Source organism: Chrysemys picta, chromosome 11, assembly GCF_011386835.1.
Source record: "Chrysemys picta bellii isolate R12L10 chromosome 11, ASM1138683v2, whole genome shotgun sequence".
NCBI classification, from domain to species: Eukaryota; Metazoa; Chordata; order Testudines; family Emydidae; genus Chrysemys; species Chrysemys picta.
In genome coordinates this window covers 169,619-188,729 of record NC_088801.1, presented here as the reverse complement: position 1 = coordinate 188,729, position 19,111 = coordinate 169,619, and the positions used below count along the sequence as shown (strand labels likewise).

At 47.0% G+C, this 19,111-nt stretch overlaps 2 protein-coding genes across 4 annotated transcripts in view; both read right to left on the bottom strand.

Annotated features, from left to right (window-relative positions):
• LOC135974286 (uncharacterized) overlaps nt 1-19,111 on the bottom strand; it is a 137,180-nt gene that overhangs the window by 16,387 nt on the left and 101,682 nt on the right. The window lies entirely within an intron of this gene.
• Nucleotides 2,987-19,111, bottom strand: part of LOC135974287 (uncharacterized) — a 38,012-nt gene continuing 21,887 nt past the window's right edge. For 2 of the 3 annotated variants that reach the window (XM_065561307.1, XM_065561305.1), the window contains exons 2-3: nt 13,859-14,675; nt 2,987-12,205 (exon numbers count right to left, since the gene is read on the bottom strand). In XM_065561307.1, the coding sequence (XP_065417379.1) occupies nt 11,437-12,205; nt 13,859-14,616 (1,527 nt within the window). In that variant the 5' untranslated portion in view covers nt 14,617-14,675 and the 3' untranslated portion in view covers nt 2,987-11,436. Of the gene's footprint in view, nt 12,206-13,858; nt 14,676-15,509; nt 18,087-19,111 lie in introns of those variants that run through there. The other variant, XM_065561306.1, reaches the window with a different exon arrangement.

Here is a 19,111-nt window from a genome sequence, read left to right as displayed (position 1 = left end):
AAAGGAGAGTCAGGACAAAACTGGGAGGAAAGATCAAACCAGTATCTTAGATGCCTATATACAAATGCGAGAAGTATGGGGAATAAGCAGGAAGAACTGGAAGTGCTAATAAATAAATACAACTATGACATTGTTGGCATCACTGAAACTTGGTGGGATAATACACATGATTGGAATGTTGGTGTGGATGGGTACAGCTTGCTCAGGAAGGATAGACAGGGGAAAAAGGGAGGAGGTGTTGCCTTATATATTAAAAATGTACACACTTGGACTGAGGTAGAGATGGACATAGGAGACGGAAGTGTTGAGAGTCTCTGGGTTAGGCTAAAAGGGGCAAAAAACAAGGGAGATGTCATGCTAGGAGTCTACTACAGGCCACCTAACCAGGTGGAAGAGGTGGATGAGGCTTTTTTCAAGCAACTAACAAAATCATCCAAAGCCCAAGATTTGGTGGTGATGGGGGACTTCAACTATCTGGATATATGTTGGGAAAATAACACAGCGGGGCACAGACTATCCAACAAATTCTTGGACTGCATTGGAGACAACTTTTTATTTCAGAAGGTGAAAAAGCTACTAGGGGGGAAGCTGTTCTAGACTTGATTTTAACAAATAGGGAGGAACTCGTTGAGAATGTGAAAGTAGAAGGCAGCCTGGGTGAAAGTGATCATGAAATCCTAGAGTTTGCAATTCTAAGGAAGGGTAGAAGGGAGAACAGCAAAATAGAGACAATGGATTTCAGGAAGGCAGATTTTGGGAAGCTCCGAGAGCTGATAGGTAAGGTCCCATGGGAATCAAGACTGAGGGGAAAAACAACTGAGGAGAGTTGGCAGTTTTTCAAAGGGACACTATTTAGGGCCCAAAAGCAAGCTATTCCGCTGGTTAGGAAAGATAGAAAATGTGGCAAAAGACCACCTTGGCTTAACCACGAGATCTTGCACGATCTAAAAAATAAAAAGGAGTCATATAAAAAATGGAAACTAGGACAGATTACAAAGGATGAATATAGGCAAACAACACAGGAATGCAGGGGCAAGATTAGAAAGGCAAAGGCACAAAATGAGCTCAAACTAGCTACGGGAATAAAGGGAAACAAGAAGACTTTTTATCAATACATTAGAAGCAAGAGGAAGACCAAAGACAGGGTAGGCCCACTGCTTAGTGAAGAGGGAGAAACAGTAACAGGAAACTTGGAAATGGCAGAGATGCTTAATGACTTCTTTGTTTCGGTCTTCACCGAGAAGTCTGAAGGAATGCCTAACATAGTGAATGCTAATGGGAAGGGGGTAGGTTTAGCGGATAAAATAAAAAAAGAACAAGTTAAAAATCACTTAGAAAAGTTAGATGCCTGCAAGTCACCCGGGCCTGATGAAATGCATCCTAGAATACTCAAGGAGCTAATAGAGGAGGTATCTGAGCCTCTAGCTATTATCTTTGGAAAGTCATGGGAGACGGGAGAGATTCCAGAAGACTGGAAAAGGGCAAATATAGTGCCCATCTATAAAAAGGGAAATAAAAACAACCCAGGAAACTACAGACCAGTTAGTTTAACTTCTGTGCCAGGGAAGATAATGGAGCAAGTAATTAAGGAAATCATCTGCAAACACTTGGAAGGTGGTAAGGTGATAGGGAACAGCCAGCATGGATTTGTGAAGAACAAATCATGTCAAACCAATCTGATAGCTTTCTTTGATAGGATAACGAGCCTTGTGGATAAGGGTGAAGCGGTGGATGTGGTATACCTAGACTTTAGTAAGGCATTTGATACGGTCTCGCATGATATTCTTATCGATAAACTAGGCAAATACAATTTAGATGGGGCTACTATAAGTTGGGTGCATAACTGGCTGGATAACCATACTCAGAGAGTTGTTATTAATGGTTCCCAATCCTGCCGGAAAGGCGTAATGAGTGGGGTACCGCAGGGGTCTGTTTTGGGACCGGCTCTGTTCAATATCTTCATCAATGACTTAGATATTGGCATAGAAAGTACGCTTATTAAGTTTGCGGATGATATCAAACTGGGAGGGATTGCAACTACTTTGGAGGACAGGGTCATAATTCAAAATGATCTGGACAAATTGGAGAAATGGTCTGAGTTAAACAGGATGAAGTTTAACAAAGACAAATGCAAAGTGCTCCACTTAGGAAGGAAAAATCAATTTCACACATACAGAATGGGAAAAGACTGTCTAGGTAGGAGTACGGCAGAAAGGGATCTAGGGGTTATAGTGGACCACAAGCTAAATATGAGTCAACAGTGTGATGCTGTTGCAAAAAAAGCAAACATGATTCTGGGATGTATTAACAGGTGTGTTGTGAGCAAGACACGAGAAGTCATTCTTCCGCTCTACTCTGCTCTGGTTAGGCCTCAGCTGGAGTATTGTGTCCAGTTCTGGGCGCCGCATTTTAAAAAAGATGTGGAGAAATTGGAAAGGGTCCAAAGAAGAGCAACAAGAATGATTAAAGGTCTTGAGAACATGACCTATGAAGGAAGGCTGAAAGAATTGGGTTTGTTTAGTTTGGAAAAGAGAAGACTGAGAGGAGACATGATAGCAGTTTTCAGGTATTTAAAAGGGTGTCATAAGGAGGAGGGAGAAAACTTGTTCACCTTAGCCTCTAAGGATAGAACCAGAAACAATAGGTTTAAACTGCAGCAAGGGAGGTCTAGGTTGGACATTAGGAAAAAGTTCCTAACTGTCAGGGTGATTAAACACTGGAACAAATTGCCTAGGGAGGTTGTGGAATCTCCGTCTCTGGTATTTAAGATATTTAAGAGTAGGTTAGATAAATGTCTATCAGGGATGGTCTAGACAGTATTTGGTCCTGCCATGCGGGCAGGGGACTGGACTCGATGACCTCTCGAGGTCCCTTCCAGTCCTATAATCTATGAATCTATGAATCTATGAAAACGTGTGTTAGCCAAATGGGCTCGTTTCCCCCTGGAGCTGCCCAATTACCCCAAGGAGGCACGGAGAGACAAGAGGACAGATACCAGACCCTTTATTTAGTCAGTCAGCTGAGAGGGTGCTCTACTCGGCTAGTGCCTGAGAAAGAGACACACCTTACAAGCACAACTGGGCCCTTTTTTATACAGAGAGACAAACAATTTAGCGTGTCTAAATTATGCTAATTTATGCATTGTTTAAATTCAGTTCTAGTAGTAATCAGGATACATCTGTTTAGCTTCCCGTCCTTCACATTCCTTTCCCAGGGTCCGTCCAACCCCCTCCCCTTTTCCATATATCTTCTATACATCCTGTATACGTGCAGCTTCATGCATGGGAAACGACAGTGAGAACTGAGATAAGCATGTTTACTGGGATAACAAGCAGAAGCCGAGATAAGCATGTTTTTCAGTTTTTGGGCCTAACACGTGTATTTCCTGTCATTCAGCTGTGAATGTAGCAGCAGCCGCAGTGGGGCACTAGCCAGCTGTGGGAGGCCAAAAGTAAAACCTCACTGCCCAGAAATCAGCTGGTTTATTTGAAAGGGTGGGTCTGTCTGGCTGGGGTGGAGTCAGGGTGGGGTCGATGTTTGTGTGTCTGTTAATGGCACCAGGAACCGGTCTCAGCAGCTTTATAATTAACGAACACATTTTTAAGTGCAAGTTGGCAAATAACACAACCATTGTGTATTCGTTTGTGCTGTGGTGGCATCTGCGGAGGCCCCAGTTGGACTCAGGGCTCCTCTGCGCCGGGTGCTGCACAGACACTGGGAGACCTGATCCCTGCCCCACAGAGCTCACGGGCTAGTTGAAAACAAAAGACAAGGAGAGAGTGATGGAAATGGGAATCAGTTCCCACGGTTACGGTGGTCAGCTGGGTGCACAGCTCGATAGTTCACATTTAAACCTAAATCTCTGGCTCCCAAGCCACCGCCAGGCCTGGGGGAACTGGTTGCTAACCGTCCTTGTGGCAGCAGTGGGGCTGGAGCAGGGATTGACCAAGTGGCACGTGGAAGCATTAAAGACGAATGATCTAAAAACATTTTTAAATGTGGCCTTGTGAGGTTTTGTGCGCCTGTGGACACATAAAGCAGGCCACGTGGGGGTGGTTCTTCTTTGACTTATCCTGACGCTTTTCATTGATTTATTTTTTAATTTTTGTTGGAAGCCCAAAGGGGGAGAGACGCAGTGGGGAGGGGACATGGACTGTAGTTGAATCCCCTGGGCAGGTTAGTTAGAAGGTCTCAGTGTCCCCTGGAGCAGGGCTGCCAGAGTTACTAGATAGGTTCAGCAGCTGTTTCTGATGCTGGAAAGTTTCCATTCAGGGCTAGCGGTCTTGCAGCTCTTTAGACCCACATAAAAAACCCTGGCAGATTAAATTATTTCCCTTGCAAATTCGCAAATCCATAAAAAAATGGGGCCAGGCTGGTCAAATACTAGCCAGGTGGTGACCCTACTCCTGACTCAGTTCAGGACCACTGCTTAAAAGCGTTCAGGCCCATCCCGGCTGAGGGAACTTTGAGCAAGTACAGAAAACAGGGGGGGGGGGGGGGGGATGGGACCCCTCCTAGCCCTCCCTTCCCCGCCAACAGAAAACATTGTCCCAGAGCGGTACAGGTTTGGGACTCAGCCTTCACAGCAGATGCACCTCTGCAAAACTGCTAGTCCTTAATGGAAACTTTCCAGCATCAGAAACAGCTGCTGAACCTATTTAGTAACTCTGGCAGCCCTGCTCCAGGGGACACTGAGACCTTCTAACTAACCTGCCCAGGGGATTCAACTACAGTCCATGTCCCCTCCCCACAATGCTTCCACGTGCCACTTGGTCAATCCCCGCTCCAGGCCCACTGCTGCCACAAGGACGGTTAGCAACCAGCTCCCCCAGGCTACGTTCACGGCTGACTTACAGGAAATACATGTTTTCAAAGCCAAAGGCTGAGCCCCAAGGTTGCCAACTCTCCTGATCTTATCACTGTTCTCCTGCTGTGACACGCAGGGTCCAGACACCCCAAGGGGAGAACAGGGGGGTCTGAACCCCCAGGAGGGAGCAGCTGACCCAACTGGTGTGTGCAATGTTAGCGTATATAAAATACATCTGGTGAGATCAGTTATGAACACTTGTAATGTTCTGAGCAGGGTGGTCATTAGGAGCTCTGTACAGACCGTGGGGCTGAGCCTGTGTGTCCCTGTTTACCAAGTGACCTCTCCTCTGCAGCTTGTGTCATCTGTACATTTTACAGGGATTTTTGATTTTTTTGAGGTTATTGATAAAAAACAACAACAACTGATTGCTCTGAGACACCCCAGGAAACAGCCCAGCTCCATTACGATTCCCCCTTTACAGTTACATGAAGACCTATCAGCCAGGCACCTTTCAGTCCATTCAACATGTCCCAGGTCAATTTTATATTGTTCTAGATTTGTACTAAAAATGTTGTGTGGTGCCAGGTCAAAGTAGAATCTGTCAACACTACTACGCTTATTAACCAAAGTCATGATCCCAGCAAAAAAAAGATCAAGTTAGTCTGACAAGATCTATTTTCCGTAAACCCATGTTGATTGGCATTAATTATATTATCCTCCTTTAATTCTTAATAGAATCCTGCATCAGCTGCTCCACTATCTTTCCTGGCATCAATGTCAGACTGACAGGCCTATAATTACACAGCTCATCCTTTTAAAAATATTCCGTTTCACCCCTTTTAAGTATTGGCACAACATTAGCTTTCTTCCAGTTTTCTGGAACTTCCCTAGTGCTCCAAGACTTGTTGAAAAATCAACATTAATGTTCCAGCAAGCTCCTCAGCCAACTCTTTTAAAACTCTTGGATGCAGGGTATTTGGACCTTCGATTTACAAATGTCTAACCTTAGTAGCTGCTGTTTAACATCCTCCTGAGGTACTAGTAGAAAAGTATTTTCATCATCATACACTATGACGACACCATCTTTTTTCCCCCAAACACAGAACAGAAATATTTATTGAACACTTCTGTCTTTTCTTTTGATAATTCTACCTTTTCCATCTAGGAAAGGACCAATCTCATTATCAGGATTCTTTTTGTTCCTCATATACTTAAAAAAAACCTATTCTTATTATTATCCTTAATTCAGCTGGCCTTAGATGTCTCCTTATGTCCCTTGGCTTCTCTGATCAATTTTCTACAGTTCCTAACATCTGACATATTAATTACCATCAATTTCCCATTTCTTCTATTTGTTTATAGATATAGAGAGAGACTTTCAGTTCCCCTCTTATCCAGGCCATTTTTTAACCAGCACAGCCTTCTTCCTCAATTGTGGGGTTGTTTCAGAGTAGCAGCCGTGTTAGTCTGTATCCGCAAAAAGAAGAACAGGGGTACTTGTGGCACCTTAGAGACTAACAAATTTATTAGAGCATAAGCTTTCGTGGACTACAGCCCACTTCTGTTGTTTTTTTTGCATATCTACTAAAGTAATTTTGTTTAGGTTTTTTCCCTTGAGTGGGGAGGAAGGGGGATAGGAGCTGGGTTTTTAAGACAAACACTAACTAGCGGGTGTGATGTTTTGGGGATCACCAGACCAGTGTGTGGTTCTGTCACCACCTGTCACCACCTGCCTTGTAACAGCCAGTGCCTTAGCGCTGTGCTGCGATGGCACCGAGCCCTGACCCCAGCAGCCAGCCCACAGGCACCGAGGTCTCCCCCTGGCTTCTACCAGCCTAGCTACTCCTTGCAGGGTGACCCCAACAGACCTTCCTGTCCCAAGTGTCCCTGTAACGGTGGGGATCACCTGGGAGTTCTTTCTCACCTATGGCACAGACCACACCCACTCCAGGGCTCCTTCATCACCACGGTGCTTTATTGGGCTGTGCCAGTGGCCAGCGCCTGTGGTGCTGCTTACAAAGTTACACGTCCCAGCCAGCTCCCCCACCTCCTTCTGTGGGACGGGAACAGAACTAGCAGCAGCCATCTCTGCCCTGCTTGGGGGGTCCCGGTCCCCCTGCTTCCAGGGCTTTCTTCCTCTCCATTTATCTGCTCCCAGGACCTGGGGTTCTTTCCCCCTCTAATTAGCCCTTCAGCTGTAGCTCCATTTGTTAATTGATCCTCTAATTGGGTCTCAATTAACGTATATTGGTGGGGATTGGAGTGACTGAGTCAGTCCCCGTTACACTCCCCAAATCCATCTACCCTGATTTCAGACACACGGACTCTTCCCCTCTGGGTTGTCACCCCCGAATGTGTGAAACCAGCCCCCCTCCACCAGTTCACCGTGGCACACGTGCTCTGCACAGTTTGCACAACAGAAACCTGCTTGGGGTCAAATTAATAAAGGTTCTTTAACAGAAAAATCACAGATTCCAAGACAAAATAGGGAGGGGACGCAACACATACAAGTCACACAGGAAATGAATATAAAGACCCAACCTCAGGCCTTACACTCCCGGATTAGCTAGGCTGTATTACAAAAGGGAATTTATCTACTGGTTTCCCAGCATGCTCCCCCCATCCCGCATCCTAGAGGGGATCTAGTGTTTCACAGGCAATAACCCCCTTAGACGCTGGCCCTCAGGTTCTGGACACCCGTCACTTCACAGCCCTCCCCTTTTAAGGGTTTGCAATTCTTTTCTCTTTCTCTCAGAGGATGGAGATTCCTGGTTACACAGAGTGGGGGCACCTCCCTCCATTCTTAGATTTCCAAGACTGGGTTTTTTTCCCCAGTAACTTCCAGGGCCCCCCGTTGCCTCTTCCTGGCTGGACAATGAATGGGAACTTGATGTTAGTTTTGTCTAAACAGCTAGTCTGCGGCAGCCCCTCCCTGCTGAGAGGTGCACTTGGAATGGTGGTACAGATCACGAGCGAAGCCTTCTCTGTACAGGGACACACGGACTCAGCACCATGGTCTGTACAGATCTCCTAATGACCACCCAGCTCAGAACATTACAAGTGTTCATCACAGACCTCACCTGACATATTTTATACCCACTAACATTGCAGACACCAACTGCTCCCTCCTGGGGGTTCAGAGCCCCCCCCGTTCTCCCCTTGGGGTGTCTGGACCCTGCGTGTCACAGCAGGAGAACAGTGATAAGATCAGGAGAGCTGGTGATCTTGGGGCTCAGCCTTTGACTTTGAAAACGTGTATTTCCTGTCATGCAGCTGTGAACGTGGCAGCAGCCGCAGTGGGGCACTAGCCAGCTGTGGGAGGCCAAAAGTAAAACCTCACTGCCCAGAAATCAGCTGGTTTATTTCAAAGGGTGGGTCTGCCTGGGTGGGGTGGAGTCAGTTCATGGCAATGTTTGTCTATAAGCGGCGCCAACCATTGTGTAGTCGTTTGTGCTGTGGTAGACAAGATTTTTTTACCTTATCAAACTCTTCCTGAGATGCCTTCACACATATGACGTTGTTAATTTAATCTTTTTCATAGAGCTGTGATTGCAGATACAGTCACTGAACCCCCTCCCCCCACCTTCTGTAGTTTGCCAGACCTATGAAAGATTGGACCTGTTTTGTGGTTGGGGTACAGGCCAATTTGCAATGGCTTCAACTTTGAAGGGATCAGGGGATATTTGACACTGCTCTTCCCCCAGACCCAACCCTAAGGAACTCTGGCTTCTCCAATTTTACACTTAGAGGCTTCTATAGTTTGTGACCAAGACCTGGATTCTATTCCAGGCAGGTTCTAATACCACCCATATCACAGCTGTATTTGAGAGCCTTCCAGAAGAGCACCAAGTGACGCGACAGGTTCTTTCTTCCTCTTATCTTCTCCCCAGGGGAGAATTGCAGGTGGATTTAAAAATACAGTTCTATATTTCTGTGTGCTGTCTGCTGCCACTAGTGAGAGCCAGGGGAAGTGCGCCTGGCACTTGGAGTAGGAGGTGGTGAGGTGTCTGATGGTCCTTAGTTCCTGTTGGAGTTCAGTCCACAGTCTTGGGCCAGCTCCGGAGAAAGTTCTGTCTCCTGCAGGATACGTGTTACCCGTGTAGCAGGGAGTTCCGTTGTGCAGAGGAGCAAAGCTGTCAATCATGGTCTTCGTCTGGAGCTTTAGGCTACTTTAGACACCTTGCGTCTATCTGTGGAACACCTCGAGTATAAGGACCGAGAGCCTGAACTTGATTTGATATTCTGTGGGAAGCCGGTGTAGGGAACAGAGGGAAGATGTGCTGTGCCTGCAGTAGCCTGTGTTGCTGAGGAGTTGTGCTGCAGCGTTCTGTACTAGTTGGAGTTTCGTGAGTGCTGGAGGTTTCATGCCCAGGGATGTTGCATTGCTGTATCCATCCGAGAGGTGACATAGTCCTGTATTACTAAGGCCAGGTCATCATCCACCAGGCTGGAACAATCTCTTTAGCCACCTGGAGACAGAATGGTTTTACCTCTCCTGACAGACAGCGACAGTGCCTCCAGTAGCATCGTGCCTCATTGCACCTCGTGAGCAAGGTACAACTGGAGAAAGAAAGCCGGGGAGACTTCCAAGACACTATGTATCTGACTCATTTATAAAGCTCTCTGAGGCTTAAAAACCAAGCCACATGCTTCAGATCAGGTCCTTCATCATTATTTGGCAATAGGTGTATTAAAAGACCAGATCATAGAATTTCACACTATTAAATTCCTTTTTGAACTCCATTGAACTACTCGGCAATGAGGTAAATTAATTCCCTGTGGTTGGAAGTTGTGCTAGTATCAGGATAAAACAATTTCCTCTATGGGCTTTTCAGTAAGGGCTCAGTCCAGAGCGCTCTGATCCTGATCCAACAAAGCATTCAAGTGTGTGTTTAATTTTCAGCATCCGTGTGGTCCCACTGCCCTCCCTGGCCCAGAGTGCTCGGCGCTGGATCAAGCCCTAAAGCAGCCATCCAGGGTCAACAGTTCCTCACTGAGTGGAGTTACAGTGATATTGATGTTTGTTTCGTCCTGAAGCAGTTGACATTGTTTAAATGCAGAACCACTGAACTGCAGTGGCCTCTGGTCCGAGGGCAGCAGTCAACTGGCCCTCAAGACACTGCACAATAGCAAAGTATCAGAGGGGTAGCCGTGTTAGTCTGAATCTGTAAAAAGCAACAGAGGGTCCTGTGGCACCTTTGAGACTAACAGAAGTACTGGGAGCATAAGCTTTCGTGGGTAAGAACCTCACTTCTTCAGATGCAAGTAATGGAAATCTCCAGAGGCAGGTATAAATCAGTGTGGAGATAACGAGGTTAGTTCAATCAGGGAGGGTGAGGTGCTCTGCTAGCAGTTGAGGTGTGAACACCAAGGGAGGAGAAACTGCTTCTGTAGTTGGATAGCCATTCACAGGGTACATCTACACTACAGCGGGGAGTCGATTTAAGATACGCAAATTCAGCTACGTGAATAGCGTAGCTGAATTCGACATATTGCAGCCGACTTACCCCGTTGTGAGGACGGCGGCAAAATCGACTTCTGCCGCTTTTTGTCGGCGGCGCTTACTACCACCTCCGCTGGTGGAGTTAGAGCGCCGATTCGGGGATCGATTGTCGCGTCCCGACGGGACGCGATAAATCGATCCCCGAGAGGTCGATTTCTACCCGCCGATTCAGGCGGGTAGTATAGACCAGACCACAGACTGTGAAGCAGAAGCAGTTTCTCCTCCCTTGGTGTTCACACCTCAACTGCTAGCAGAGCACCTCACCCTCCCTGATTGAACTAACCTCGTTATCTCCACACTGATTTATACCTTAAGCTCTTGTCTGAAAAATCCACTCACCGTGCAGTCAACTCACTAATTCCTCTGAAGGAATAAAGCTTCTTATTGGGCATTATGAGTAATGGTAAATGGTCATAACATTAAGACTGTATAACTCACTTTCTTCAAACCTGGCTGTTAAATCTCAATGAGCTCTACAAAGCAAGCCAAGTTTGAACAGAATGGATTCAGCTGTTTTAGAGAAGCGTATGGGGCTGTTTGTGGTTTTCTTAATACACATTGAACTCAAATAGCTGAGCCAAACGTCTCAAATTTTCCAAAATTCCCCTCTGGGCTGAGACCAAAACTTGAAACATTCAGAATTTGCTGTAAAAAAACAAACCAACCTCTTCTGGGGAGAGAACGAGGTTAAAAAGGAAGTTGGAACTTAACTATAGCATGCCCTGTGCACACCTGTTACAATTCTAATTGTGGAAAACTTCTTTAGCCACTGCTGCTACTAAGAAATTCAAAGAGTAATTTTAGGCCTTGTTTTAATAATCTACATAAAATGTAATAATCCTGCATGTGAATAGATAAAAAGCGTGTGGGGACTGGGAGTCGGTGTGTTCTATAGGAACATCACTCTCGCTAGGCGTAAGAGCAGGATGACGTGGGGTGCTGAATCCCTCCAGTCCCTGGGGAAGGCCGTGGGGATGGACGTTCAGCATCTTACAGAACTGAGCCATTTATTTTTGCCCCAAATTCACTCTTGTTTATCTGCATAGAATCTCAGGGTTGGAAGGGACCTCAGGAGGTATCTAGTCCCACCCCCTGCTCAAAGCCGGACCAATTCCCAACTAAATCATCCCAGCCAGGGCTTTGTCAAGCTGGGCCTTAAAAAAGTTAGGGCCTTGACCATTTCGTTGAAATGGTCAATCATTTGCTCCATTTCATTGACGGCTTCTCGGACTTTAGCTGCCAGCTCCGTTTTTGCACCTTTGTGGAGATCCATAGAATCTTTTGCTACAAAGAAAATATCTAACCCCAGGGTGAGAACTGTTAGAACACTGGTCGCAGCTCCTGCAAATTTTGCAATTCTACCAACATTAGCCAGGAGCTGACCAGCTTTGACCATTTTCATGATGTTAAGAACAGCTCGTCCTGCCCCTGAACCTATCTGTGGAATTGCAAACACAAAACCTTTCTTTTCATTATCTTTCAAGTTTTGGATTTTTTCAGCTATTCTTTCTGCATAGTCTTTGATATGGTCCACGTCAGCCTGACACTCCTGTAAGAGTTTCTCTACTGTCTCCCTCTTGACTTTACTTGCAACTATATCTGTGGTGGTTGCGGCTGCACTGGTCAGTCCCCCTGCGGTAGAAACAGCAAGCCCTGTAAGAGAGACTATCAGGGATGCTCCAAATGTAACAGGAATGAGACAGAGGCCTACGATGGTTGTTATCCCCCCGGCAATTCCCACTGTCCCTCCAGTAATGTTTGCTATTGTCGCTCCTTTGTGGATCTTGTCAAGAGCATCTGCAATTTCCCGAAGCTCATCTATGTGTCTCTTCACTCTGTCTCTTGCTGGCAATAACGTCAGTATTTCATCAATGTCCTTCATTATTGACAAACTGACAGAAATGAGGGAAAAAGGAAAAATTAGTCTCCAGGTCTAAGATCCCTGCTCTTGCACCTTCTTGGGCAGTCTGGACCTGCTCCCATTGACTTCCATGGGAGCTGCGTCCACTTAGACCAGGGCTGAGTTTGGGCCTTGGTGACGGGTGAACCTCAGTAAGTTTCATTTGGATAAAGACCCAGAATTTAACTTAGGACCGTTGGAATTGCCACACTGGATCAGATCAACGGCACATCTGCAGAAGACTTGTGGTGTGTCTCCAAGAGGGACCAGTAGCCGGTGATTTACAGGAATGTGAAAACACCCTTAAGGGAAAATTGTGGAATAAACTGCCCAGAGGTTAATTTAAGAGTCGATTCCACGGAGAGGGTTCAACTCCAACACACACCCAGGTAGGGGAACACAAACAACCCCCCCCCCACACACACACACACACACACCGCTTTAAAAATTAACTTAAAAAAGAAACCAGACATTCTGATTTGTGGGGTCCAGGCCTGATCATCTCCCCCTCAGGCTTGTTCAAACACTCCTCCTGGGATGAGCTTCCTGGCTCTCTGCTCCAACCACATCACCCCGTTGTCACTCCCCTAGTTCCCTCTCCTCCCCCATGTCAAACCCCAGCTCCTGGCCTTCGCTGGTTGGGCCCTTCCCTGTTCAGTCCCCGCCCCTCCCCCGCTCAGTTATAGCAGTGATTCTCAACCAGGAATCCGGGACCCCTTGGGGGGGTCGCGAGTAGGTTTCAGGGGATCCGCCAAGCAGGGCCGGCATGAGATTTGCTGTGGCCCAGAGCAGAAAGCCAAAGCCCGACTGCACGGGGCTGAACCCCGGGGCTGAAGTTGAAGCCGGAGCAATGTAGCTTTGCGGGGCCCCCTGTGATGTGGGGCCCTGGGCACTTGCCCTGCTTGGTGCCCCTAAGGCCGGCCCTGGCTTTTATATGCAGGAAAACAGTTGTTGTGGCACAGGGGGGCCGTGGAGTTTTTATAGCATCTTGCAGGGGGGGGGGGCGCTCAGAAAGAAAAAGGTTGAGAACCCCTGAGTTACAGTACCACAGCGCTGACCTCGGCCTTCCCTCTACCCGTTACTTCATCCCTTACTGCCGGCTGGTCTTTCATCCACCAGCACCTTCATACCGTCTCCTAAACGCCCACCTCGTCCTCTGCAATCCTCCTTCAGCTTTACCCCTGCCCTGGTGCCCAGTGAAACAATGGCTGGCTGGCAGTGGCTAGTCTGACCGTGACTACGCTGACAATGGCTGTAGTCTGGCAGTGGCTGGCGCGAGGAAGGCTGAGATGTGTGAGCTGTTACATAGAGGTGTGAGCAGGTCTCAGCTAGTGCAATTGGTTCCATTGCAGTAAATGGAGCTATGCCACCCTGGTCTGCACCAGCTCAGGGGCTGGCGCATGGTGTTCGTTTTACTGTCACCGTCTCACCCCTTGCCCTGGTTGTCTTTCTTCCACCCATTTGTACCTTATTATAATCCTGGATTGCGAGCGCCCTGGGGCAAGGGCTGTCTTCCCTGAGTACAGCCCCTAGCACCATGGGGACGCAATCCCTGTGTGGGGTCCCTAGGCACCAGTGCTATACAGTTAATAGGGAGGGAACCACCCACAACATGCACTGCCCATGGGAAAGGAGAGTTGCTTACCTTCCCTGGAAATTGCAGGTAAGAAACTCATCAGGCACAGCTCTCTCACAAACTGAGTTCACGGCTTTTTCCCCACAGCAGGTGTATTTTCCATTCTTGTATTTTCCTTTGTGATTTAGGGTAATTTCAAATTCACACTCAATGTTGTTAGCATTTAATAGTGCTTTCGCAAGGGAATTCAGATCTGGGACACTGGGTTCTGAACCAACTTTCAACTTTGCCAACTTCCCTCTCCAGGCAAAGGCAACATCGATACTCTCCTTGGAATGGTTGATATCTCGTATCCCCAGGAAGTGAGACGCTTCATGGATAAGAGTCCCTGGCTGAGAACCTACTCCAAGATATGTAGAAGCCTTCCAGAACAGTGGGCACAAATACACTGTTTTGTCACCAGACTCTGAATAAATATATGCGTCATTATTTTCCCTGGTTAGATCCTCCTTAAACTTCACAGCTTCCAGCTCTGAGATGAGATCTCGAACTAACTCTTCTGTCAGTATCACATGGCGTTTCATCCAGGATTTGGGATCTCCACTATCATCCAAAAACAGCTCCTGGGGCTTCTCCATCAGCACTCGGTCCTTCTTCTTCAGGGCATCTCTCAGAATCTCAATTGCTCTCCGCTTTGCTGCTTCTGCAATTTGTCTCTTTTCTTCAGGTAGGGATGTGTAGTTACTGGAAGAGTAACTTGCTTTAGAAGTAGAGCACATTCTTCCATGTGATGTCATGCTGCTAGTGATTATTTCCTGGCAACTCATCTTTGCACCTACGTCGCACGTTCACTTCAGCCAAGAGTAATTCTCCAGGTGAGCTCTCTCTGTTAAAACACAAGATTTGGCTTTGATTACGTTGCCTTTCGAGGTAAAGTGTCTGACACATTTCGATTCACTCTAATGGGAACACAGGAAACACCCGACCAGATCAGACCAGGCGTCCATCTAGCCCCCTCTTCTCTCTCTGAAACTGGCTGGTACCAGCTGGTTCAGGGGAAGGGGCAAGATACCCTCCCAATGGACAAGTGCAGAATAATTCACCCTTAGAGAGACTTTCTTCCTAACTCCAGATAGTTAGTGCCTGGGAGGCTTGTGCCCTGAGGGGGAGGGTTTAGATCTCTTCCAAATGTTGGAGACTTGGTTTTGTGTTTTCATTCTCTCTCGTGTAACTGTGGAGGTGCTGCCTGTCTGTCTGAGTCTCCAATTCTCCTCTGAATCCCACACATGACACCTGTGGCCATGAGCTCTACAGCGGAGTTACGTGTTATGTATATGGGTGTCCGTGTGTCAGTTTTACCTTTTCTTCCCTCCACTTCATCGCGTGTCCCATTGTTCTTGCATTATGAGAGGGGGTAAAGAGAAGCCCTGACCGACCTACTCTCTGCCATTCGTTAGTTTGTACATTCATCATTGTCTTCCTAAACTAAACAGCCCCCTCTTGTTAATCTCTCCTCACACAGCGGGTTTTCCAGACCCAAGTGATTTTGTTACTCGTCTTAACCTCCTTTATCTCTGCTCTATCCTTGGTGAACAAAACTGGGGACAGAACTGAACTGAGGCGTGGTCTACACTCCAAAGGCAGGTTGACATCAGCCAACAGGATCTACCCAGATCCTGGTGTGGTTTTGCAGGGACTGTAACTTGCAATTTCCACTTACTGATATCCAGGCTGGGGGGACCATCCAATGTGAGAGGTGCCTGCTGGTGGAATCTCTCAGGCAGCAGGTGGGGGAGCTACAGGAGGAGGTGGCTAGGTTGAGGAGCATCCGAATCCACGAGCAATTCCTCGACAGTGTCCATGTGGAGACAGCTGAGGTAGCTGTCCCAGTACACAGGACTGCTGACACACCACTGGTGGAGGAGGAGATGGCTCAGGGTGGACACTGGCAGCAGGTTTCTTCTGGCAGCAGGCAGTGCTCCACCCCTGCTCCGAACCCTCCTGCCGTGGTTATAGGTAACCGTTATGCTCTTCTTGATACAGGAAAGAAGGAATCACCCCCTACAGTAAAGGAGGAGAAGCCTCGTACCCCTAAGGCTGGGAGGTCTGCTGCCACCACTGCGAATAGGAAACGTAGGGTAGTGGTGGTCGGAGACTCTCTGCTGAGGGGGACGGAGGCGCCCATCTGTCGCCCTGACATTTCACCTCAGGAGGTATGCTGCCTGCCGGGGGCCCGTATCCGAGACGTTACGGAGGCACTGTCGAGGATTATCCAGCCCTCTGACTACTACCCCATGCTACTCATCTATGTGGGCACAAATGATACTGCGCGGTGTGACACTGAGCAGATCAAGAGTGACTACAGGGCTCTGGGAGTACGGGTGAAGGGGTTTGGAGCGCAGGTGGTATTCTCTTCAATTCTTCCTGTCAAAGGTAGGGGCCTGGGCAGAGACAGATGCATAATGGAGGTGAATGCCTGGCTGCGAAGATGGTGTCGCCAGGAGGGCTTTGGCTTCCTAGACCACGGGATGCTATTACAGGAAGGACTGCTAGGCAGAGATGACGTTCACCTTTCAAGGAGGGGAAAGACCCTATTTGGACACAGACTGGCTAACCTAGTGAGGAGGGCTTTAAACTAGGTTCGATGGGGACAGGTGAGCAAAGCCCACAGGTAAGTGGGGAACATGGAGACCTGGGAGATGGGTCAGAAATAGGAGGGAGTGTGGGCTATAATGGCAGAGAAAAAGGAGGGTCAGAGCAAAACTGGGAGGCAAGATCAAATCAGTATCTTAGATGCCTATATACAAATGCGAGAAGTATGGGGAATAAGCAGGAAGAACTGGAAGTGCTAATAAATAAATACAACTATGACATTGTTGGCATCACTGAAACTTGGTGGGATAATACACATGATTGGAATGTTGGTGTGGATGGGTACAGCTTGCTCAAGAAGGATAGACAGGAGAAAAAGGGAGGAGGTGTTGCCTTATATATTAAAAATGTACACACTTGGACTGAGGTAGAGATGGACATAGGAGACGGAAGTGTTGAGAGTCTCTGGGTTAGGCTAAAAGGGCAAAAAACAAGGGTGATGTCATGCTAGGAGTCTACTACAGGCCACCTAACCAGGTGGAAGAGGTGGATGAGGCTTTTTTTAAGCAACTAACAAAATCATCCAAAGCCCAAGATTTGGTGGTGATGGGGGACTTCAACTATCCGGATATATGTTGGGAAAATAACACAGCGGGGCACAGACTATCCAACAAATTCTTGGACTGCATTGCAGACAACTTTTTATTTCAGAAGGTTGAAAAAGCTACTGGGGGGAAGCTGTTCTAGACTTGATTTTAACAAATAGGGAGGAACTCGTTGAGAATTTGAAAGTAGAAGGCAGCCTGGGTGAAAGTGATCATGAAATCCTAGAGTTTGCAATTCTAAGGAAGGGTAGAAGGGAGAACAGCAAAATAGAGACAATGGATTTCAGGAAGGCAGATTTTGGTAAGCTCAGAGAGCTGATAGGTAAGGTCCCATGGGAATCAAGACTGAGGGGAAAAACAACTGAGGAGAGCTGGCAGTTTTTCAAAGGGACACTATTAAGGGCCCAAAAGCAAGCTATTCCCAGGGCCGGTGCAACCCATTAGGTGACCTAGGCGGTCGCCTAGGGAGCTACAATTTGGGGGGCGGCGACCGCAGCGGCATTTTGGGGTGGGACCTTCCGCCGCCTAGGGCGGCAAAGAAGCTGGCAGCGCTCCTGGCTATTCTGCTGGTTAGGAAAGAGAGAAAATGTGGCAAAGGACCAGCTTTGCTTAATCATGAGATCTTGCATGATCTAAAAAATAAAAAGGAGTCATATAAAAAATGGAAACTGGGACAGATTACAAAGGATGAATATAGGCAAACAACACAGGAATGCAGGGACAAGATTAGAAAGGCAAAGGCACAAAATGAGCTCAAACTAGCTACAGGAATAAAGGGAAACAAGATGACTTTTTATCACTACATTAGAAGCAAGAGGAAGACCAAAGACAGGGTAGGCCCACTGCTCAGTGAAGAGGGAGAAACAGTAACAGGAAACTTGGAAATGGCAGAGATGCTTAATGACTTCTTTGTTTCGGTCTTCACCGAGAAGTCTGAAGGAATGCCTAACATAGTGAATGCTAATGGGAAGGGGGTAGGTTTAGCAGATAAAATAAAAAAAGAACAAGTTAAAAAATCACTTAGAAAAGTTAGATGCCTGCAAGTCACCAGGGCCTGATGAAATGCATCCCAGAATACTCAAGGAGCTAATAGAGGAGGTATCTGAGCCTCTAGTTATTATCTTTGGAAAATCATGGGAGACGGGAGAGATTCCAGAAGACTGGAAAAGGGCAAATATAGTGCCCATCTATAAAAAGGGAAATAAAAACAACCCAGGAAACTACAGACCAGTTAGTTTAACTTCTGTGCCAGGGAAGATAATGGTGCGAGTAATTACGGAAATCATCTGCAAACACTTGGAAGGTGGTAAGGTGATAGGGAATAGCCAGCATGGATTTGTAAAGAACAAAACCTGTCAAACCAAACCAATCTGATAGCTTTCTTTGATAGGATAACGAGTTTTGTGGATAAGGGAGAAGCGGTGGATGTGGTATACCTAGACTTTAGTAAGGCATTTGATACAGTCTGGCATGATATTCTTATCGATAAACTAGGCAAATACAATTCAGATGGGGCTACTATAAGGTGGGTGCATAACTGGCTGGATAACCGTACTCAGAGAGTTGTTGTTAATGGTTCCCAATCCTGATGGAAAGGTATAACAAATGGGGTTCCGCAGGTTTTGGGTCCGGCTCTGTTCAATATCTTCATCAACGACTTAGATATTGGCATAGAAAGTACGCTTATTAAGTTTGCAGACGATACCAAACTGGGAGGGATTGCAACTGCTTTGGAGGATAGGGTCACAATTCAAAATGATCTGGACAAATTGGAGAAATGGTCTGAGGTAAACAGGATGAAGTTTAACAAAGACAAATGCAAAGTGCTCCACTTAGGAAAGAACAATCAGTTTCACACATACAGAATGGGAAGAGACTGTCTAGCAAGGAGTACGGCAGAAAGGGATCGAGGGGTTATAGTGGACCACAAGCTAAATGAGTCAACAGTGTGATGCTGTTGCAGAAAAAGCAAACATGATTCTGGGATGTATTAACAGGGGTGTTGTGAGCAAGACACGAGAAGTCATTCTTCCGCTCTACTCTGCACTGGTTAGGCCTCAACTGGAGTATTGTGTCCAGTTCTGGGCACCACATTTCAAGAAAGATGTGGAGAAATTGGAGCGGG